This window comes from Pteropus vampyrus, unplaced genomic scaffold (assembly GCF_000151845.1).
Source record: "Pteropus vampyrus isolate Shadow unplaced genomic scaffold, Pvam_2.0 Scaffold51, whole genome shotgun sequence".
In the NCBI taxonomy this organism is placed as follows: Eukaryota; Metazoa; Chordata; class Mammalia; order Chiroptera; family Pteropodidae; genus Pteropus; species Pteropus vampyrus.
Genome location: NW_011888832.1, coordinates 1,135,577 through 1,158,536, shown reverse-complemented (window position 1 = coordinate 1,158,536; position 22,960 = coordinate 1,135,577). Strand labels below are relative to the sequence as shown.

The following is a 22,960-nucleotide window of genomic DNA, read 5'->3' as shown; positions in this document are numbered from 1 at the left end:
CAAGAGCAGAACTCTGCCCCACCCCACCCCCAACCTCCCTAGAGAGGAGAATCGATACAGAAGCCCACAAAGTGGTTCTTGTGGACTCTCTTTGGGGGCTGTGACCACGGCATAGTGGTTATTAATGGGAAACTTCCATCTGCGTGAGGAAAGCTGGGTGGGGGGCCACGTCGGGGCCGTTTAGGTCACCGCACAGAGACTGGCATCGTTTCGGGGCCACATCTGCCATGGGGAAGGAAGGCTGGCTGGGCCGGGGTTTGCTATGTGTTCCTGTGACTGTATTTCTCTTGGTCTGGCAAGGCGTGCCGCCCTCACCTGGAATTCTCTCTCACTGTCTTTCAAAGGTGACACAGAGGAAACCTGTGCAGTCAGGGAGGGACGGGGGGCCTGACTGGGTGCAGACATGGCCCTCTTTGCCCGCAAAAGTCGGCGTGGCAGCTGACCACAGCTGTTTGGTGTGGGGGGGACACGAGTGACCCTGGAGAAGAATGTGGATTCAGACCTGCTTTTGGCAGACTTTACCACGAGCGTTCCCCACAGAGGGCCTGAGAAATGCGCTTCTCCAAGGCGCCCTGTGTCAATGGCTTTGAACTCTCCTCGGCAGGGAGCTAAGAAGAGTGTTTTCTGCTTGTCCCTTTGTTTCAGAACAAACACCCACCTAAAACGGTCCACCATCTGGGGCGAAGCTCGGGAGGCCTGGGGCAAGTCTCAAAGCTGTGCCCTGCATGTGCGCATGCGTGCCGAGCGGGCTTCTTTTCCTGCCCCTTTGTCTCGGGAGGTTGGTGGTGGCGTTTTGGTGTCCTTCCCTGCCCAATCACATGGTAAGAAGAAGAAAAACAAGTCCTCATTTAAAAAGAACAGGAAGGGGAAAACCAAGAGGCTGTGAAAAGCCTTTCCAGGCTGGCTGGGTCTGTAATCTAGAAGAGAAGCCCTGGGGAGTGATGTTCCTGAGGGTTTTTGAGGACTGGGGTGGGGGGGGGAGGCATGGGCAGTGAATTGGGAGTTGCTGATCCCTGAAATGACTCTAAGATAAAAAGACCCCCAGGTTGGCTTGGCCACTATGAAGCGGGCTTGGAGTAAATGCTTTCCCGCAGGGGTGTTCCCCTAGGGCCCTCAGAAGTTACGCAGTAACCAGACGCCCCCTTTCTGATCAGCATGCCCGCACGGCTACTCCTGGGCCCTGCTACCATCCTCCCAAACAAACTCTCGAGGGCTGTACAGCAGCTCTGAGGTCATCAGAACTCCTGGTTGCTAAGAACCGAAACCGGCCTCAGAGTGACTGCAGCACAAAAGGAAGCGTGTTGGCTCATGTAACCAAGCAGCCCAGAGGTAGGTGCACTAGCTTCGGGCATGGCTGGATTCAGGTGTGTGCTGCACTGGCCAGCCAGGTATGGGGCAGGGGCTCGTCCCTGGAACTTAGGCCAGGGATAGAGAGAATCCCCAAAGTGCAAGGAACGATGGCTTTCCTGAGGAAGGGAGAAGAGAAGCTGGGCGAGCAAAACCAGCAGATGTCCACTCCGGCCCTCGTTTACCAGTTACAAAGCCCGTCCTCGCTCATAGGCGTTTTCTGCGGTGAGTCATCACTGCATCCCACAGCGAGTGGGGAGGGAGCCGGGCAGAACCCAGACAGGAGCCCTCCCACAGACTGCCAGAGTCCCACCTGCTCTGCTCAGATGACACAGCCTTTTGCACTTGTCCACCTGGTATCAGAAAGGGAGGCGGCCTAGGTGGCTCGGGCTGGCGAATGCCTTCCCGTGGGATGTCTGCCAGAGGCAGCGGGCTCTGGCGGCGTTTTCCCTCTTTCCTGCGGTTCATGGGAGCGTGTGCAGGGGCTAAAGAGAACATAAATAACGAGCAGACACACTGTAAGCGGGAAGGGTTTTTATTGCCCGCCCCCCCGCCCCGCCGCCCCAGGATTGAATGAGATGGGCAAAGCTCTGCAGCCTCGCTTGTGTGTTTTCCACAAAACATAATAAAGCTGTGCAAACTGCCCCCCAATGCATAATACTGTTCATATATCAAACATAATGTTCTAATAGGAATACTTCATTTCATTATGTCAGCAGAAGAAGAAAGGACGATCTAGCAGCTGCCCTAATCAGGCAGATGGGGAACCAGAAATGTTACTTAGATTTAGGCAGTAAAATCGGCATTGAACCAATTTGCCTCACTCACGGGCTTTTACTGTGTTTAAGGAGAGCTTGTGTCTTTACATAAGGCTTCGTAAAAAGGGCAGGGAAGCCATAAAGCTCTCTGCCACGTCCTTGCAACATAACCAATGAATTTAACAGTTGGATTTCAAAGAATGGTTTTGGAGGTTCCTAGAATTGACTGTGGAGTGGGCAGCGTAAGGTGGCCGCCTGTCCAGACTCGGAGGAAACCAGCGAGAACCCACTTGTCAGGTTAAACAGGGTGAACCCATGCTGGCGAGTGAGGAGGTGACTGGAGTTAATTTCACTGGGGAAAGGGCCACAGATTCTGGGTCCTAAGGGAAGACCACTCAGTACCCAAGATGGAGACGGGATTGGAAGCTGGGGATGCCAGGTGGCGGTGGTGGGTCTGGGGCAGGTGTATGTTCGTCCTGGCCCACAACTTACAGGCTACCTACCTTCACAGAAAGGAGTCATCTGTAGAGCTGCCATTTTAGAGCTGCCATTTTGGTCTTGAGCAATTGCCTGTTTGATTCAGCCATTCATCCAACATTTATTGATCATTCACTATGTGCCAGGCCCTGTACAGGGCCCTGTGGTCAGCAAACGAGACAGACAAAGTTTCCCCGCCCTTGTGGAGCTCATTGGTAGGTAGGAAAACAAATAGTATGCAAGTAAAAAGAAATATATATTAAGTAGTGATACACGTTATAAAGGAAAATAAGGCAGGACAAAGACGGGGAATGAAGGAAGCAAGGGACCTCTTTTAGCCAGAGTCTGAGGAGGTGACTTGTTTAGCAGAGCTTGAATTCAGTGACGTATGCAGGGCTCTATTTCAGAGCGCTTCAATCTTTTGTCCACTAAGAGTCCCTCTGATTATTTGCCCTCATGTTTTGTGAGCTGTTACATTCCAAAAACACTGCATTTGGTAAAGACATAGATATGGCCACAGAGCTTGGTTAACCTGAGTAAAACAGGGTGACCGCAGGTATTGACATAGCCCAAGCCCAAAGCCTACACCTGACCTGAGAGCTTGGAGTAGCACACACAAGAAATGACTGTAGAGTCCCAGTGACATGTCCTTGCTCATGCCAACTGGTCAGTGGAAGAGCCAAGACCAGACCCCAGGTCTCCTGATTGACAAAACAGGTGTAAGCTGCCACAGTAAGTGGCAGTGTTTCCTAAAAACACCAGCATGGCAAGGGCCAGTGGCTGGCATCCAAGGGTAGATGAGGAGGCTGGGGTCCCCTCCCAGGAGGCTGGCAGAGCTGCCTCACAGGGTTTTCTGTAATGCCGAGGTAGGCCCCGGGCAGGGTCCCATGGCACTGACCAGCTAAGGAGGGTTGGCCAGAGGCCTGGCTCTCTGGGGCCTTCTTCGCTCACTTCACCTGAGGTCGCGATGCTTGTTAGTGGCCTAATTGCTTAAGAACCTGGACCTTCTGCTTCCCAAGTCCAAGGCATGACGTCTGTCATCCAAGGCCACAGTCCCAGGATTCAGACCAGCCCCACCACCAAGAGGAAAAAAAGGCATAGTGCTCTAGGAGGCCACGCTGGGGGCAGCACAGCCCGTGGAATGGCTGGAGTGTGCCCACCCCCAGCACCAAGCGTCTTGGGAAAGCGCAGGGCCACCTTGTTTTCCGGATAATGGCAGCCCGGGCTCAGTACCGGAATCACGAGTCCTGGCCTTGCCCCTGGCTCCGTCTGGTGACAATTGGCAGCTGACATCTTTGCTTCTGGCCCGAGTTACCCCTTATTAAAAATGGCATCTTTATAACAGATTTCTGCAAGTCACTGTCAACAGGACACATTGCTTGTTTTGTACTAGTCGTTCCCCTGGGGAATGGCTTGCCTGATACTATTATTTTAAAATACCCTTCTAGTCTGTATTATTCTAATATTAGAATATCGAGTTTTAAATATAGTTTTAATTACTGAGGGGTCTCATTTATTTTTCACCCCATAGTTAAACAGCTAGGTTTCAAACTGAGTCTTTATCCTCTTCTTTTCAAACAGCCAAGAGATCCCATTGGTGCTCACTTGGGTCACTCAAGCCCAGCCTGTAGGGCCAGGGGTCACCCACCACTGGCTCGTTCTGTCCTGGTTTCGTAGCTTTCTGTCTTCATTAGAAGAAACAGGCTCATGGTCAGGCAGCCTCCCCAGCTGCTGAATTTGAAGCCGGGAAGAGCTCCCATCCACAAACAATCCTAGTGTCCACCGATAGGGGTTTGCTTGAATGACTCAGGGCCCATTCAGGTGATAGGACACCGAGCCGCCAGTGACAACTGCTGGGTGACACAGAGCCAGATAGTGTGATTTCATTTCAGGAAAAAGAGTACACACGTGGACTGCCGTGTAAAAACACCGAATATACGCCAGCATGTGGACAGTGCTTCCCTGCAGGTCGGTGGGATGATGGCTGGTTTTCTTTGCTTATTTTTCGCTTCGCTGTGTGGGTTAGAATCCTTGTGTTCCAGGAACAGGCCTCTCAGTCAGGGCTGGAGAAGTCAGGGGAGAAGGAGGGGAAGCTGCCATTTAAACCTGATCCACACCTAGAGCAGAACCACCGGTGGAAGTCAAGATGGTTTGGAGAGGTACACGGATGAACTTTTTTTATTTTAATAGGTGACTGTTTTAAGAAAAAATATAAGTAGCACACATTAGCCCTACATGCTCTGGTCCCCGCTACCCTCCCTGACCTCATCACCCCACTGTCCCTGTTACTTCGCTCTGGTCCCACTGACTGCTCACCATTCCTCTCGCACAAGGTGCCCAGGATCTTCGCACGTGCTGTCCCCTACCTGAAATGCTCTTCCTCACATGTGTGCAGGGTCCATTCCTTCTCATCGTTCAGGCCTCAGCTTCACATGTCACCTCCTTTCCTAGCTCCTAACTCTTTCCCTCAGCCCCGTCGCTACCCTTTTTGTGGTTATCACTCTATAATAGTTGTTTACTTCTCTGTTTCTTTATCCTCCCCTACTAGCTTGTAAGTCCTTTGAGGTCAGGGGCTGTGTCTGCACTGTTCACCACTGTCCCTGGGCGCTGTATGAAGTGCACCTGGCGCGTAGCAGTGAGCTCTGTGGATTTAGAGGAGGAGGAGGCCGTTGGTGGGAGATTGAAGGGGGCAGTAATTTCAAGGATTGCTCCAATTCTTCCAGTCAAGGAAACGGCCTTTATGCCTAGAGAAGAGCAAAGCTCCTCAGCTCCCATCAGGAGCCTCCAGATCCCAGTGCTGCCGCTCTCAGAACTTTGCGAAATCAGATATCAAGGTCCCAGCGTAATTACTTTGCAAAACACATACATCTTATCTCTGCCCGGCCAGTGTTCAAAATATGGACACCCTCTGTCTCCCCAGCACCCCATTCATTTAGGTCAAGGTACTGCCACCCTGGCTAGGAGGGGACCCACGGCCTGGGAGACAAGGCAAGTGGTCTAGCCCTGATTAGTCTGTGACTTTTAAATAATACTGGCCACCGGCAGTTATTGGGCCCAACTGTGTGCCAGGCGCATCCCACACATTATTTAATAGTCTGACAGCGGTATGAGGGGCAGTCATTCTCCTCATCTTACAGAGACCCAGGCCTGGGACGGCTGAGCACTTGCTCATAGTTCACACTGTTAGTGACCAGGAGAGTCAGGGTGTGTCCAGCTCCTAACAGGTTCTCAGTATTTATTTGTGGAATGAATGAATGAATGAATGAATGGTATCCTCTAGAGAATTGGGGCTGCTGCAGGTCCTGGGAACACCAACCTCCCACGCACCCCCTGGCCCTGCCCACACCAGTGCCCTCTGGACCACTGTCGACCGCTCTGCTTACTCCTCGCAGTCGGTGGCATCCACCGAGGGAGGGGCCGGGGTCTCTCCTGCAGGTCACACCCCACGGGGCACGAGACTTCGAGACCTCATGTAGGTAAAAGGAAATACAAGAACAGTTGGTGGGAGCGCCGACAGGGAGAAGACGAGCGGGGGCTCTCAGCAGGACCCCCTCCGCCAGTTCCCCCCACGCTGGCCTGCGGTTCCTGCCAGCGCCTGAGCCTCGCTGCCGTTTGTGATATTTTCGCATCCAGTCAGCTCGTTGTTTACCCTTCTCAGTGCGATTCAGCAGGGACCTCAGGAGGGAGGGCGCATCAGGCCTACGCCAGCGACAGATCCACAGCAGCCTTCCCGACTGGGGTCTCTGGCTTCCGGTCCCACCTTCCAGCCCACAAAGTGCCTTCTGTTCACTTAGCACACATTTCCCGAGCGCCCTGGGTGCCAGCTCTGGGAGGCACGCAGAGACCACGCAGAGACGAGGCTCTCCAGAGTGTCACCCTGGCCTGTGCTGTTCCCCGTCTGGAGTCCCGTGTCCCTCCCTGTCTGCGCAGCCAGCGCCCGCTCAGCTTCCAGTGCTGCTCCCCGAGCAGCTGGCCCTGCCTCGGTCCTGCCTCCTCTTGCATCTCCTTCAGGCTCTAGTTTCCTCCTTGGTAGCACTTACTCCAATTATCATTTAAATAACCATTTATAAAATTACTTATTCAACATCTGGCTTCCGTACTGGAGAGCAGGCTCTTGAAGGCAGCGATTGTGTCCATCAGTTCACTCCTCTGTCCCCAGCACTTGTTACCTGCATAGTGAGGACCCAAAAATAAATGAAAAGTGAATTAGGGAATGGCCGAATGAAGAAGCTTACAGAATACCCTCTAAGAAGGCTCCAAATTATCGGGAACTAGAGCTTTTCAGACAGAAGGAGCAAAAAAAATCTTCGCGTGTTGCAACTGATGTTTTTCTCACCTGGTGTCACCACTCATCACCTCTCCTACCTCAGGGGAGGGCTGAGGGAGATGAGAGGCCTTTGGCACAATGGCAGAGCCTCTGGGGATTTTGTCCCTGCTCTGCTACTTAGCTAATCATGTGCCAATAGGCAGATTTCTTCTAAGTCACAGTTTCCCACCTGGCAAGTGACCATTTCTGTGTGGGCTCTGTCTCACTCAGGGGGCATCGTGGCAAGAGAACGATCTTTGTTACTAGCCCCAAGATTGATTTGGCAGTTCAGCAGGGTCACTAGGAGACCCCTGAAACCCATTGATCTGCCCTCCTCAGAGTGGTGTAATCTACCACCCTCATGGTCACAAGGTGGCTGCCATCACCCCAATATTTACTTCCTCACAGAACCACATATAAAGGCAAAAAGCCAGGGAATCAGTAGTAGATGGACAGCCAGGAGCAGAAGGCAGTGGGAAAGGGTCCAGGCCAGGAAAGCTATTTCTCAAAGACCTCTCTCTCTCTGAGCCAGGAAAGAGGACCCTTTCTCAGAGACGTTTCTAGCCAGCTCCCCTTCAGTCTACTCACTTGACCTGGATCACATGGTTACTCTTAGCTGCAAGGGAGGCAGGGGAAGGAACTCACCACAGTGATAAGGGAATGGCTATTGGGTGGCAGCCGATGTCTGTCACAGGGACTTTTCACTTAGCCCTTGGCAAGTGCCAGTTTATATTGTTAACTTTCGTACCAGGCTTATCATCTAGAATGAGAGCCCCTGGGAAGCAGAGAAGCCCCTGTGGAGGCAGGCCTTGTGGGCTTTGAGGTCTGATAAGACCTTACACCAGGCTGAACCTAAATGAAACATGTCAGGAGGTTCCTGTGATAATGACTTTACCCTGGTTTGCTCTGGTCTCTCCTGGCCTCGTGCCCCCTGCCCTCTGCACACCCTCGTTAAACAGGAAGTGTCTGTCGCCAATTGAAAATGATCTGCTGTTCTTCTGGTTAACAAATGTACGTTTTTTAATGAAACAAAGCAAACACATAAAGAAAAAAGTAAAACTCACAGAATGCCACCGCCCCAAAGTGACTTGATATTTTGTTAACCATCCTCTTACATCACCTTTTCTCTCTTCTCCTCGTGCCTCCAGACCCCCTCCTCCCACCAACACCAACACAGAAACACAGTTTTCTCCACATGGCTGCACACGACACCTGTTAGACTATGTTTTCATATTGCAGACCCATCCAGGGCCGGTGCTCTGGTAGGTTCCATGGAGCCCCTGCTTGCTGCCATGTGTCAACTCACCGGCACCTCACTGTTTGCGGTTTGATTATAGACGGAGTCTATGAAGCCCCAGGGGTTATTTCCCACCTCCGCCGGGGAGGGTTATGGCTGCAGGGCCACATCCCCAATTGCTAATCAGGTCTCCCCCGATGACAGGACACCGTTGTCATGGTCACGCAGACGAAGCCCTGAGCACTGACCCCGCCACGGGCAGTCAGCACAAGAGCCGCCAGCCGTGATCACAAACGCGTTTTACATCCTTAGGCAGCCCCCAAATCGGGAAGTTCAGCTTTCCGACCCGCTGCTACTCCTGCGACGTCGGTCAGCGGGAGGAGCAGACCTTCTGCTCCAGTCCAGGGAAGGCCCCGCTGCCCCGCTGCGTGCGGCTGCGAACACGCCTCCTCCAGGGCTCCCCAGCCTTCCCGCCCTGTGGACCCGAGTCACGTCCTGTCCTCAGGAGGACAGACATGGGACACCCAACCAGCGGCACTTTCTCCCCGCTGCCCCACTCACAGGAACGGCTAAGCCGACCGGGCGCTGTCCCCCCTCCCCTCTTCCTCGCGTGATTCTCGTTTCTTTTTGACCCTGACCGCAGCTCAGTGAGGGTGCCCAGTGTGACCTCCGCGGAAGGAGCAGTGAGGACGCAGAAGCCCCCAGCGGGGACGGGAACGGCTCGAGTCTGGCTCCACAAGCTCCCCACCCCCCTTAATCCGGATCCTTAAAGAGATTTGGTGGAGGATGGAAAGAGGGAAAGGGTGGTAAAGGGAAGCAGAGGGGCACTTGACCCCGCAGGGAGATGGAGCGGGAAAACCGCGTTCCAGCAGCTGTGAGTTCGCGAACCTCCAGAAATCGGGGGCAAAGCTGTGTGTGTGGGTGCATTTGTCACAATCTCCGAGGCATCTGTGATTCAGGAGAATGGCTGCTGGGCCAGATGAACCTCCAAGGTCCCTTCCAGCTCCCAAGCCTTTGCTTCTGTGACCATATAAGGCCACTGCGCCTGGGGAGTCTCAGTGCAGCTGAGTGCAGTCTGTACTGGGGGCGGGGTGGGGGGGGGCAGGAAGCACGGAGCACTGGGAGCCCAAGCCCGGGCCTCCTGCTGAGTCCCCCAGGCAACGAGGAGAGGAGAGGAGCTGAGGGTCATGGGGCCAGGGGTCCCTCCTCGGTTATCTCTTTCCAGAAAGCTGAGACCTGCTCAGGTGGACTTGGTGCTCCCCTCCCTCTCGCTCCCCATCTTCCCTCATTGCATTGCCGGGTTCCCAGAGTCCAGCTGGTGGCTCCTGTCCAAAGTCCAGCGCTCAGGACCGCAGAGTCAGCCTTTGTTTGCTCCCACGTTTCTTCTGGCTCGGTGGCTTGGAACACCTCTCAGAGTCCCCGAGTTTGGGGTAGGCATCAATGCAACATCGAGCTTGGCCTCTTTTTTGCTACCCTGGCTCTGCAGGCACGAGCAATCTGGAGGATTCCCGCCCCGCGGAGACAGGCGGTCTTGTGCATCTGTGCACTCCTGGCTCATGTAGTTATTCCCCACTTTCTCTGAGCATGGTCCAGAGCCAGCCCTGTGCCAGGTGGTATGGAGTGGGGAACTGAGATGTGGTATCTGACCTCCAGGGGCTGACAGGCCAGTGGTAAAGACAGAAAATTAACAAGTCTACTAAGAGGTGACCTCTGATTATTGTTGTCATCTGTCATCAAGGTACAAAACATGTTTTAGTTATGACTCTATTGGTTGTAAGTGACAGAAACCCAAGTCAAATTAGCTTATGTAAAAATAGGAAAGAATTACTTGGTTCATATCCTCAAAAGTGTAAGGGCATTGTTAGCTTCAGGCATGGCTGGATCCAGTGGCTCAGATGATGTCTCCGGGACTTGATTTTGCATTCTGTCATTCACCATGTGGATGAAGATTAGTTTATCTGGGGCTACAGCAGCGTGAGCTGCCACTGACTGTAGCTAAGGGGTCCCCTGCAGCCTCACTCTTGCTCTCAATCCTGGCCTTGTCTCCTCCAAGACTCACACCTTGGCTGTCACAAGAGACCAGACTCCCCTGGGGTGCCTCCCCAACCTCCAACCAGACACCTCCTTGCCCTGCCCCGCACTCCTCGGGCTGATGTTGTAGGAGGTGTTCTGGTGTTCTCTTTGTGTCTGAAATCTCTGGACTCTCTGGGAACCTGGGTATAGGGACCCTGGGCAGGAGAAGCAGCTCTGCTTCTCAGCATCTGCCCAGTGGTCACAAGCAGGGCCTCGAATGCCAACGTGACACTTAACCAAGTGTGTGGCCTCGGATAGGTGGCTTAAGCTCTCTGAGCCTCAGTTTCCTCATCTGTAAAAGGGAAGTAATAGTTTTTATCTCCTAGAATTGTTTTGAATATTAAATGAGACGGTAAAGCACTTAGCACAGAGAGTAAACCGACCCTGGCTGGTTGGAACTCAAACATTTCCCAGCCTTGAGTAAGCTTTGGGCAGTGCTCAGCTTATCAGTTCCGGATACTTGGTCCTTGCCAAGCCTGTGAAGTCTCGCCCTTATTCAGCCAAAGACTCAATGGGACCCCTATTCAGACACACCCCCTCTGGAGTTTTCCCTCTCTGGTACTCCGCCCCTTCAGTCCCGGACACCTCAGCCTTCCTGAACTCCGACTCTTCTCTCATTGGCTCAGGACGACCACTGCGTTCTGCTCGGACTACCCCTCTCTGCACTGGGGTCTGGTAAACGCCACCAGGCAGAAGCGCCAGAGCAACCACAGGACTCACCGTGACCATCCCCCTTCTCTCGGAGGTCACAGTCCTGCGCTGCCCACTCTCCAGTGTCTGAAAATGCTAGTTTCATGCATTTTGCCCATTTTTCTAGTTGTTCACAGTGGCAGCTAACAAGTCCCTTTGGGATCTCTTTGGGGTACTGCACCAGTGATCCAGGCTGGGTTATACCCCCTCAAGAAACTTGTACGAAAATGGATAGAGGGCAAATAAAAGTCAGTGGAAAGTCAAAAGGGTTATTCTGATCTGTTTCTCAGAGAAACTCAGGATAAAGAGAACCAAGCACCAAGTCAAATTTTGAAACAAGAATCATTAAGGTCCATCGACTGGTGAATGGATAAATAAAATGTGATATATCCAATAAAAATAAATGAAGTACTGATACATGATATACCATGGGTGAATCTTGAAAACATTATGCTAAATGAAAGAAACTAGTTACAAAAGACCACATCTTGCATGATTCCATTTATATGAGATGTCCAGAATAGGCGAATTTATAAAAATGAAATGCGGATTAGCAGTTGCTTATTGCTAGGGTCAGGGAGGAGGAGTGACTGCTAATGGGTCCATGGTTTTTTTGGCAGGACAAAAACGTTCTAAAACTAGATTGTGGGGATCATTGCCCAACCTTTTGAAGATACTAAAAACCATTGAATCACACGCTGTAAATGGGTGGATTGGATGGTATGTGACTTATATCTCAATTAAGCTACTTAAGAAAAAGAGGATCGTTAGCAATTTTCTCCTGTAATTAAGGAATGGAACGGGGCTGCGGTGAGGTGGGGGAGAAGCCCCCCTCTTAGACTGGGGCACGCACACGTCACGCGTGGTGTTCCATCTCGGGCTGAAAAACGTGACCACAGAGGAATTCACACGGTCTATTAGGGGATGACAAATGTTGGATGTTAGTCTTAAAATCCATTCGCTCTTTCTTAATTACTTCAACTATAAGAGGATTCTTGCAAACTTTTGTTTTTTTTCCCTCTCTTTCTAGTTCCTATCTGGAACCTAGTCAGCAGTGAGCATTCATTTGGGTGGCCACCACCTACAGGGAGAAGGGACATTAGGGCGTGTCTAGTGTTAACCTGAGAACAGGAGGGTAGGGAGCACGTGGCCTCTGAAAACTGTGATGTCACCTTTGAAGCCCTCTGTGTCACTGTTCAGAGCCACCAGAATAAGGGTGACATAGTGGTCAAATCCCAGCCAAGGATGGAAGTGTCGGCAAACTCCTTGTGTTGACTTTTCTGTCTTCAAAGACGAAGAAGATTCATTTTGAATGAGTCCCCTTACCCTCATTAAAAGCACTATGAGTTTTCTGTGAAATAAAAATGTATTATTCCTTCCCAGGCTTCTTGTAGGGATCCTCAGCAATACTCTCCAGAGTGGATATTTAAGTTACAACCCTGAGCTTCGCTTAAAAATACTAACAGCTGACATGTATCGAGCGCTTCGTGCATGTTTCTCCTGTTCTAAGTGCTTTCAGGTGTTATCTACAACGCCTTGTTCACGGACGGTTCTTTCACATGCATATGGGGAGTGTAAAAAGACTGCATTTCATTTTCCACTATTCTGTTTTTTAGATTACTTTTCAGTACATCGGGTAGATTTTCCCTTCAGGTTTTATGGTATTAATGCAGCAGCTCAGTAATTCAGCATCCAGTTTGGACCTAGCCCTCAGCCAGCTAAGCCAGGGGATTGGCCCAGGAACTTCGCACGCCTGGTGCTTGGTGCCCAGTGCGCTCATCAGATGTGTGTGTGTGTGGTTTTTCTCTAGGATTATCCATGAAGATGGCTTCTCTGGAGAAGACGTGAAACAGTACAAGCCTGTCGTCTACAGCAACACCATCCAGTCCCTGGCAGCCATCGTCCGGGCCATGGACACTTTGGGCATCGAGTATGGTGACAAGGAGAGAAAGGTAGGCCGCTGAGCCCAAGGGCACAGCAAGGAGAGGGCCTGACTCCATTGCCCCACTGTGTCCTTTTTATAATGCCAGGCTGCCTTATAGGAACAGGAAGAGACTATGCCGTATACAAGAGAGAAAGCTAGTCACCGAGCTAAGCCAGTATGCCAGTCCCCCTGGCACACGCACACAGGGGCTTCGCTGGTGAGCAGACCTCCCAGCAAAGTCGCCAAGGAAGACAACAGCCACAGAATTCGAGGGCTTATTCTGCAGATGAGAAAGGGTTGGTGACAGTTCTGAACTGGGACTCCCATGACATTGGACAAGTCCTTGGGCAAGTAACTTGAACAGAAAAAATATTTCTTGAACATAACAGCCCTTCGTGGCCACTATCCCCCTCCTTAGGGGAGCTTCCTGTGCCTCGTTGGGGCGGGGGCGGGTGGGGGCGCAGCCCTGTGAACTGATCCTTTACTTCTTTACACCGAAGAATGTGTTTTCTGCTTCGCTAGGTGAGTCTGGGGACCTGAGGGGCTCCCCTTCCTGTAGGAGGTGGACATCCTAGGACAGGGACTGTTTTTCACTTGAGTTTCCAGGCAGCTGATAAGTGGTGGTTGGCATAAGTATATAAAAGCCTCTGATTTGCAAATATTTGCATTAACTGTAAGACTGAACTTTATACAGCTACACTGGCAAAGCTAAATTAAAGGGAGTGGGGGGAAACAGCCTCTGAGAATTCTATCCGGAAGTGGCTCTTTGTCCCCTGGTGGGATTCTGAATCCCAGCAGTCCTCTCTCTGCGACCTGGAGCATGGAGAAGGGAGGCAGGTGGAGGCCTCTGGGACCTTGGGCCCCACATGGGAACCTCTGGATGGAAAACATTGATCTCTGATTACTGTGTGACTCAGTCACTTTTGCTCCATCACAGAGGAAAACTATCCTCACCTTCTCTCAATCTGACAGATCGCTCTAAATGTGAAATTTAGTTTTATGCACAAAATTCGAATTCCGTAGGACAGAGTCATCCCAGTTCAGGCACTGGCTGCTCCAGGTACAGGAATTGGGTGACAGAGTGTGCCCAAGGCCAGCCTGGGGTGGGGAAGCCGGATGCTGGCAGAAGGGCCCAGGCCCGTCCTCTGATCCTCCAGGAGGACGAGACCCAAAGCTGATTCTGCAAAGGAGGTACTTTTCCCCTGGGAGACAGGCTTTAATTAGGTTACAGAGCCAGGGCCTGTGGGAAGAGGGTACCGCAGTTCTTCTGCCCTGTTTCCATCAAGCATCCACTGAGGCTCACAGTGAACCAGGCTCTGTGCGGGCTGCTGGGGATACAGGAATGAGCACAGTGGGAGCAGTGCCTGGAGAAGGCAGTCAGCAAATGCCTACTCAGATCATCGGGGTAGCCAAGGAGGTGACAGGGCTTCCGTCATTTTAGTAATAATGGCCACAGTGGTAACACAAATGCTGTCATTTACTGAGCACCTACTAGCTGCCAGACACTGTGCTAAGCATTTTACATGTATTAACCCATTTTAATTAACTCAGGCCTGAAAACCCAGAGCAGGAAATGCCTGATCTGATCTTCAGACACAAGACAGGCCACGGGCCTTTGGTCTCTCTGTCTCCTTTTTAGCCAAAGAGAGAGCATGGCACCTGAATCTCAGTTAACCAGGTGACAGACACAGTGCAAAAGAAGCATGTGTCCCAGTACACCGCCTACACACACACACACGCACACACACACATGCGCGCGCGCGCACACACACGCACACACACACACACACACACACGGCCTGCGAGATCTTCCAAGAGTGCGCGTTCATGGCCATGCCCACCTTGCAACCAACACTTCCTTCCCAAAATCCCCTGTCCTGATTATAACCCAGAAAAGTCAGTGTGGCTTTGGAATGCTTTTCTCCTACAGTTTTGGAGAAACATTAATTGCTCCCGTGGGATTTTGTTTCCATTTTATTATCCTGAATAGGGTGATGACTGCTTGGGAATCGCTAGGAACATGATCTGTTATGGACGATAGTGCTGGTTTCCCAGGGGCTCTGGGATTTCCCCATCAGGTTGGCACTCAAGCAGGAGGTTGGGGAGGGCTCCATGGAAAGGGAGACCGAGAGCAGAGTGGGGACACCCCGGACAGTCTGCTGGACACAGCAGAGTCAGAGCCCAGCTCTGGATGGCAGGTAGCACTGTGGCAGGCCCTCGAGAGACGTCCCCAGGACAGCGCTGGCTCGTCAAGGACGATCTTCCTGGCTGATAAAAGCCTCTGGGCACTTGGGCACCTCCTTCTGTGTTATGTCACCTGTGAAGAGCAGGAAAGGAAAGTCGATCCAAGACTCAGGCCAGAAGGAGCCAGGTAGCTGGAGAAGGTGCCTTCTGGGAGCCGGCTGGCATGAGTTTACAGTCTGGGGAGCTGGGTGCAGGGACCCCCTATATCAGCCTAGGGGTCAGCTACTTCAGACTGGGTAGCCAGGGCAGTTCCCTTGATCTCAGAAGGGACATTCGTGATGAAACTTGACCATGAGAAGGAGCCAGCCAAAGGAGGCTGAGGGGGCAGATGCTCTAAGCAAATTCTAAGGCCCTGGTGTGTCGGAGGAGAGAGAGCCTCCATGCAGCCTGCAGTGCCTGCTGGGGGAGGGGCAGGACCCTGAGGGAGAGCAGTGACCTTTGCCCTTTCGGGCACTCAAAAGCCATGTGAGCCACTAAGGAAAGCCGTGAGCCTTCTCCCCAGAGCAGTGAACACGTGCCCACATCTAGGAAATGTCGCACATAATCTCGGGGCCTTTGGAACTCACGAAGCCCACCATGGAGCCTAGAATAACGGCTCCTTCATGATTTAAGGTCCTTCTCTGCTCAAGACCTGTGTCATTCACCTTTGGGTCACCTCCTCACCCCCAACATTCAGCACAGTACCCAGCACATAGGAGGTCTTCAAAAAAAAAAACCCTTGAGTGGAATAGCTCTTCTAACTTTCCCAATTCTCAGAGAAAAAAAAGGGAAAGTACCTGTAACCTCATCACCAAAGGAATAGATGTTGACTGGGTACCTACTATGTGTAGGCTTTGTGCAAAGTGCTGTGTAAAGATTCAAAGGCGAGATGGGACCTTCAAGGAACTGGTCACCTCAGGAAGATAGGGCTGCTCGTGGCTGAATGAACTCGGCCACTCCACAAGGCGGTCAGGGAAAGCCTCTTAGAGGAAGTGAGGCTGGATCTGCCCTTGAAGCAGAGGAATGGCTTGTGGGTGAGGAAGGGGACTGGAACAGGGAAGGACGTGAGTAAAAGCGGTGGATCGTTAGCGGCCAGAGGAGATTCGATTGACGGAGGAGGCCAGTGGCCAGAACAGAAGCTTGGAGTATGGGCAAGGTGTGGGGAAGTTAGGGGATACGGTTAGGCCCAGGATGGGTGGGCCTTGGAGAGTATGCCAAGGAGTTTGGCTTTTACCCTGTCGGCGGTAGGCAGCCATTGATAAAGTCTGAGCTGGGGAGGGCTGGGATGAAACACGCCCTAGGAAGTTGCTGTGGTGGCATCCACGGGATGGATGGTGCGGGGAGAGGAAGTTACCGTGATGACATGCGCGGGATGGATGGTGGTGGGAGAGGAAGTTACCGTGATGACATACACAGGATGGATGGTGGGGGAAGAGACCGAAGGAGGGAGGCAGGCTGGGGAAGCTGCAGTGATGGACCACCGTGGGGTGTGAGGGTCTCTGTGGGGGTCGGAAACTAGTACAGCAAAGTGGTGTGGTGACAAAAGAAAGGGGCCTGGTGACCAGCTGGCTTCTGGGTAAAAGGCTAAGAATCCGGAAACTGGGACTCTAGTGCTTCCGGTTTGGGTGACTGGGGAAAAGGTGAAACCCGGCAGAAAGTCAGGAAATGGGGCTGGGCTGGGCCCACTATGGTGAGTCTGGTTTCCAGGCGGGAGTTATCAGTGAGTAGATGGACTCAGAACTAAAGCTTTTATTTTTGTGTTTCAGGGCCCATTTTAAACAATTTACAGGCATTAAATTATTTAATCCTAACAACTCCCCCTGCACTGGGTGCTATTGTCATTCCCATTTTACAAGTTACCCTTTTAAAAGGATGAAGCACAGAGACACTAAGGGACTTGCCCAAGGTCGCACAGCACAAATATATCTGTATAGTCTACGGCCGTGCCACCCTGAACAAGCCCCATCCCATCTGATCTCGGAAGCTAAGCAGGGTCTGGCCTGGTTAGTACTTGGATGGGAGACAACCTAGGGAGACCAGGTGCTGTAGGCGTAAAAAATAAATAAATATATACATCCATATAGAGTATAGACACGTAATGCTACGAAAACTATCATCCGTGTGGTTTGGGTCCAGAGCAGAGTCCCATTTAAATAGGTGCTGTACAGTCATTAAAAGAATCCCATATTTTTTCCTAAGTTTCTCTGAAAATATGAGAAGGGACCCGAAGGCCAGCCCCCACTGCTTTTCTCATACAGCCTTTCTGTCTTCCTCATGTCTGTCCCTCCTCCACCGCTCTTCCCCCCCTAGTTCCCCAGAGACCCTCTCTCTAGCCCCCTCCCCCCAGCCCTCCTCCGCAAGGCGTTCCCTCTCCTCCTCTTCCTCCTTCTCCCTCCCACCTTCTCCCTGCTTCCTCCTTCCACGCTCTCCTTCTCTGCCTATAAGCGGGTCCCCCTCTCCTTCCTCTCCCTCTCTCCCTTTCTTCATCTGTTCTTTTGTTTCTTTCTTCCTCTCCCTCCATCTTTCCCCTCTCCTTGCTCCTTCCCTTTCTCTCCTCCTCCTCCCTCCTTCTCGAACTCCTCCCTCCCTCCCTCCTTCCTTCCTCACCCTTCAGCTCATTAGCATGGAAATTGTCTTAACTTCAGCGTCCTCCTTCCCCAGCTCACATTTCATCTGCATCACAAAAGCAGAGAAACTCGTCCGGCAAAACTGACCAGAGCTTGGACACTAGAGGAAAGGGTAGGGGACAATTACAGGATTAGAAGGTTCACTTAGAAAGTCTATGAACAACCCCATCCCGTGTCAATAAAAATTCGGGGGTGTGCGTGTGCGTGCGTGTGTGTGTGTGTGTGTGTGTGTGTGTGTACACACACATAAAGTGTGTGCGTGTATATACTTGCATATATAAAACACATATGAGCTAATGGAGCAATAGCAAAGAACTAATGCTTCGAACTTGTGTGAGGCTTCGTTCAGCTGAAAATACTTTCATTTTTCGCCATTTGCGCATCTGCCTGTTTCTCTCACAAATTATAAACTCCTCGAAGGACGAAACTTAGATCTTATGCGTCTAGTACAATGTCTGACCCAAGGAGTAGGGACGGCGTCATTCAGTTCCCAGTTCTGCCGCCAGCCATATGGCCCTGAGTACACTATTCAACTTCCTCAGCCCTCAGTGTTTCTGTCTGTAAAATGGGCGTAACTCTTAATACCTCCGTCTCTCACCTGCTGTAAGATTAAGTGAGGTAACGCACGTGATGTGCTTAGGGTAGAGCCAGAATGCTCTCGGCACATGTTAGCTCTTGTTCTTTTAATTATTTGTTAAAAATCATCACCGTTGATAAAATATTAATGAAGTATCCTCACAGCAATCTAGTGAGGATTGGGTAAGGTTGTGTCTGCGTCTTTGAGATTAGAAATGGAGGCACGGGGACTCTTAATTGGCTGCCCGGGGTCACTGACCTAAATAGGACGAAAGGCGGGCACTGGCTGGCGCTGCTGCCCAGCGCTGTCTCCCCCACTGGGAGCTTCATTAGAACTGTCCTCCCTAGAGGTAATGGCGGCTCTTTGGGGAAGCAGAATCAAATTTCACACTTAGTTTCCAGAATGTCATTGGATCTCCTCTGGTGAAAGAAATCTTGACATTTAAGTCACACAGTGGAGCTCAGAGCACTATCTTTTTTTTTTTTTAAATCGTGGAAACGTTGTGTGCTGTTGACCCTGTGGTTTGCACCAATTCTGAAACAGACAAAAACAAGGATGTTCTCTGGCCTGCGTCTGCCTAAGTTCCCTGGGGCCTGGAGAAACCACAGTGGTAGTTGTCAGACCTGATGGGGACTGGGGGAGGTGACAGATGAAGGCCTCACGCTCCTGTGCCCAAACCTGAGGCCAGGAAGAGGCTTCTGCTGGGCAGCAGCACGAACACCTGCCACACACTGGGCACCGGGCTCTCGAGCTACACCAGCGCAGGCCCAGCCCTGCCTTGTCCCTTTGCCTGCCCAGTTTAATAGAGGTTGAAACTCCTCTACTGAAGACCATCCAATTCTGCTGCTCCATTTTGTAGATGGGGCAAAATAGGCCCCATCTGGCCCAAATAGGAAAGGGACTTACTCAGGGATGACGTGACAGACCCAAGACTAAAACTTCCAGTTTTCAGAATCACTGTTCAGTTCTCCTTCCATCTCGCCAGGTGGCCTCAGATCACCCGGTCCACTCGGGGCCTCACTTTCTTGCCTTCGGTTGGTCAGTTAGTCATTTCGCAAATACTGAGCACTCACGCCCTGGCAGACGGCGCACAGCATGGCAGGTTTGGATACAAAGGTGGGAAGGGGTAGGGCAGAGCTCACATCCGTGGCGGGAGAAGGTGGCCTCCTCCAGTTCCGTGGCCTCCTCCAGTTCCCAGGCCTCCTCCAGCTTTGACGTTCCAGCTCCATGCAGCCCACTCCCTGTGGTCTAAGGCGGGTCAGGCCCTAGGCTCAGGGTTTGGGGCAGGCAGCCCTGCCATCGGGAGCCCCAGACTTGGCCACTGGTACCTTGGCATAGGGTGGCAGTGCCAGTTCCTCCTCCTGGCCCTCTTCCCAAAGGAAGGACTAACTCAGAGGAACAGCAGCTTTCAAGATGGGAAAGGAGCAGGGAGGGATTCAGATTTCTGAGATGTTTTTCGAGTCTTCTTAGATTTCTTCGGCTGAAAGGGGTTGCTCCCTCCTCTTGTCACTTGTCCTTCTGGAGCTGCAGCCCAGCTGCCCCTGACACTCTACTTCGTGGTGGCTCACCTCTGCCGCCAGGCAGTAAGGCCGGGACAGTCTGGTCCATTCGCGTGCCCCCCACATCATCATGCGTGCTCAGTGCCGAGCAGTGGTCGGTGGAGAGGTGACCTCGTGAGCGATTGCGTTTGTCCATCAGGTGCGCGCCTCCCCGGGCCTGGTGCTGGGCTGAGAGCTAGGGACACGCCTGAGAACAGGACAGACATAGCCCCTGCCCCGAGTGGACGCATTTGTGGAGGAGGGAGTGGAAGAGACAGAACGTGCTTCTTCTCGTGCCTTCTCGATGTTCTCAACAGCCAGAGCCAGGATGGCGGGAGCAGCCTCCTGCATCCGTCATTCATTCCTCCGGACAGACATTCACGCAGTGGTGGGGCAGACTCAGCCCCGCTCCCCAGGGCTGTGGGCAAGGAGGGCAGACAGTTCAGTAGACAGCATTTTATTCTCATGAAAGTGTAACGATAGGAGCCCCAAGGTGGGTGATGATGACGGAGATAATAATGGTGACCTACCTCAATGCATTGTCTGAAGATTAAATGCCTCAGAGAATACAAGCTGTCAGGGCAGGGCCTGGCACACAGTAGGTGCTCCAGAAAGGTTAGCTTGTATTAGCATCTCGTGCCTTGAAGCAAAGTGAACAATGACTATAGTTGATTAGGCCTTACAGACGAAGGGGAGGGGGAGGCCTGAGCTGGATAAAGATGTGTGCAGGGGGCCTGAGAGCACATAAGAGGAACCCTGGTTTTGCTCCTCTGGGCACACTGCCTGGCATGGAGCCTGTGAACCCTGCAGAAGTCTATTGGGTGAGTGGATGGAGGTTCCCCGCAACTCCTGGCTTAACCGATGCAGATGGGACCCCAGGCTCTGAGCACAACGGCAGCCCCAGCCACCCTGTCCTGGGAGTCCTCAGGCGGAACCTCCTCCAGGCTCCACGCACCCAGAAAGCCGCTGCCTCCAGCCCCTGACTTCAGCCCCTTTGGGTATCTGACCCCTATTTCCTGTACCCACAGCCCTGGCCTCAGTCTCCTCATCTGTAAAATAGGGGTGATTCTGCACTTATGACAACCAAAAACCAAGGACAGGGGGTGCTTGCAATGCCACGTGCTCCTCCAAACACAGCATGAATGCGTTACTGCCACCGACATCCACAGTCTCTTCCTGGCTCAGACGGCAAGTTCCCATCACCTAGTGCAAGTGCCAGAAGACCAGCTTTCTCTCCTGCCTCTCCCCTGTCAGCCAGGAGCAGCTGATGGCTTCCTGAGGAGACAAGGATTAGGAGCTTTTGCACAGCCAGACTCCCTTCCCCCCAATATCTCTGGTCTGAGGTCCCAGGGCACAGTCCTGAAATAGCTCACTGCCAAATTAGGTCCAGCGTTTCCAGCTCTGTGGGCGCCCCCCGCCTTCTCTCCCAGCCCTCCGTCTTCCTTCTTTTCTCCTTCCTTCCTGCCACACTTCCCTGCCTGGTGCCGAGACCCGCTGGTTCCCCTGATAACTGCCCAAGGAGAGGAAGACAGCTCTCCTGTCCCAGGGTGCCTGCTGGTGGCCTTGGCCAGGCTGGGGGCTCCACCACTGTTTTCAGGGTCTGCGGGTGTGCACCCGGATGGCGAAGTACCCTGACTCCCAGGTACCACTCGCCCCGGGACCAAGTCCAAGAGTGCAGCTCTGCGGCAAGAAGCCTGACGACGAGGTCTTGGACTCTGTGTCTTCTCGTGGGGAACCACAGTGCACGTCCTCGAAGTGAAACTCTCTGTGTACTGGGGCGAAGGGCACAGGCTTTGGAGTCAGACAGGCACAGGGTTAAAGCTGGATCCTCCTTTTGCAGCTTTGTGACTTCAGGCAAGTTCCTTAAATACCCTGAGCCTCCATTTCCTCATCTGTAAAATGGAAATAATACCAGTGTATATCAGTCAGGATACAGCCTTACCTGCTGCATAACAAAGACCCCTAAATATCAGTGACATAAATAAGAGAGAAATGCATTTCCTTCTCACCTGAGCAGCTCAGATGTGACACAGGTCAGGCCCTTCTGTCTTGTTGCTCTGTCACACTCAGGGTCACCTCTTCCAGCTACCCCTTCTAGCCAGCAGCAAGAGAAGGGAAGGGATTAGACAGGTCTTCCCACGGCACGGGCCAGGCGGCGTCTAAGTCAGGGAAGAGCCCACGACAAGCAGTATTCCAGGAAGACTGCGTGGTGGGCAGGATTGTCGCCAGTCCCCTCACTGGAACTTGCTGCATTCTCTCAGTTTGCTTCAGATTCATGTTTTATCCAAGGCCCAGCGGCTCTCTCCTGACCCAGAGCATCAGAACCTCAGACAGCCTCCTGCCAGCCACTAAGGGACAAGCCTCCCTTCACAGGACAAGAGTCCTGCCTTGCCCAGCCCTGCCCGGTGGACCTGCACCAGGGCCGGCCTCAGTCCCCGGCGGCTTCATCCAAGAGCTTTCCATCTGGTCCACTCATCCTTGGAGGTGGTGCTCCTGCCGCCTCCTCTGGGAAGCCCGCCGACTATGCAGCTCTCTCCTACACTGCCCTGCATCGTGTGCCCCCATCCCTCCCAGTCTACAGCAGCCCTGTTGGAGTTTAATCACAGTGCTCATCTTAGGGAGCACTTTGCTGGGAACATACAATTCTGTGCTGGAAGAATCCCAGACACTCTTCTGGCCCAGGATTCCTCAGACATTAGCCCCACGATGTGATGGAGTGAAACCTTCTCGTTGAACGAGTTTGGGACCACAGACCAGACCTGCTCCTGGGACCCACAGCACACATGACAGCCTCGATGGCACGCAGAGTCCCGCAGAACGGAAGCCAGTCAGTGTGTCTCATCCAGTTTCCCAACGTTTTTTTTTCTTTTGAGTCATCCTGTTAAGTTATATAACTATTCTCCGGACCTGCTGCTCTTACCCAGGTCCTTCCTTTGCAGAAGGGGATACTGAGGCATGGTGTGAGGAGGGACATGCACAAGGTCATACTACAGGTCACAGCAGAGCTGGGATGAGACTTGGGTCTCCTGTCGTCTAGGCCGAGGATGTTTCTTCCGCTCACAGCCCCTCTGCTGTTCCCATAGGAAGCAAGATCCATGCTCCACTTTCCAGTAACAGTTCCTGGTCTGCCTTCCCTGCTTCAGAGTCCCCATCCCATGTCCCCTGCTCCCACCTCACTCCCCC

At 52.5% G+C, this 22,960-nt stretch overlaps 1 protein-coding gene and 1 pseudogene across 1 annotated transcript in view; both read left to right on the top strand.

The window, feature by feature from the left end:
* GNAO1 (G protein subunit alpha o1) overlaps window positions 1-22,960 on the top strand; it is a 135,077-nt gene that overhangs the window by 67,880 nt on the left and 44,237 nt on the right. Inside the window, exon 3 of the mRNA XM_011360176.2 lies at window positions 12,699-12,840. Within this exon, the coding sequence (XP_011358478.1) occupies window positions 12,699-12,840 (142 nt within the window). The remainder of the gene's footprint in view (window positions 1-12,698; window positions 12,841-22,960) is intronic.
* Window positions 16,969-17,087, top strand: LOC111739627 (annotated as a pseudogene).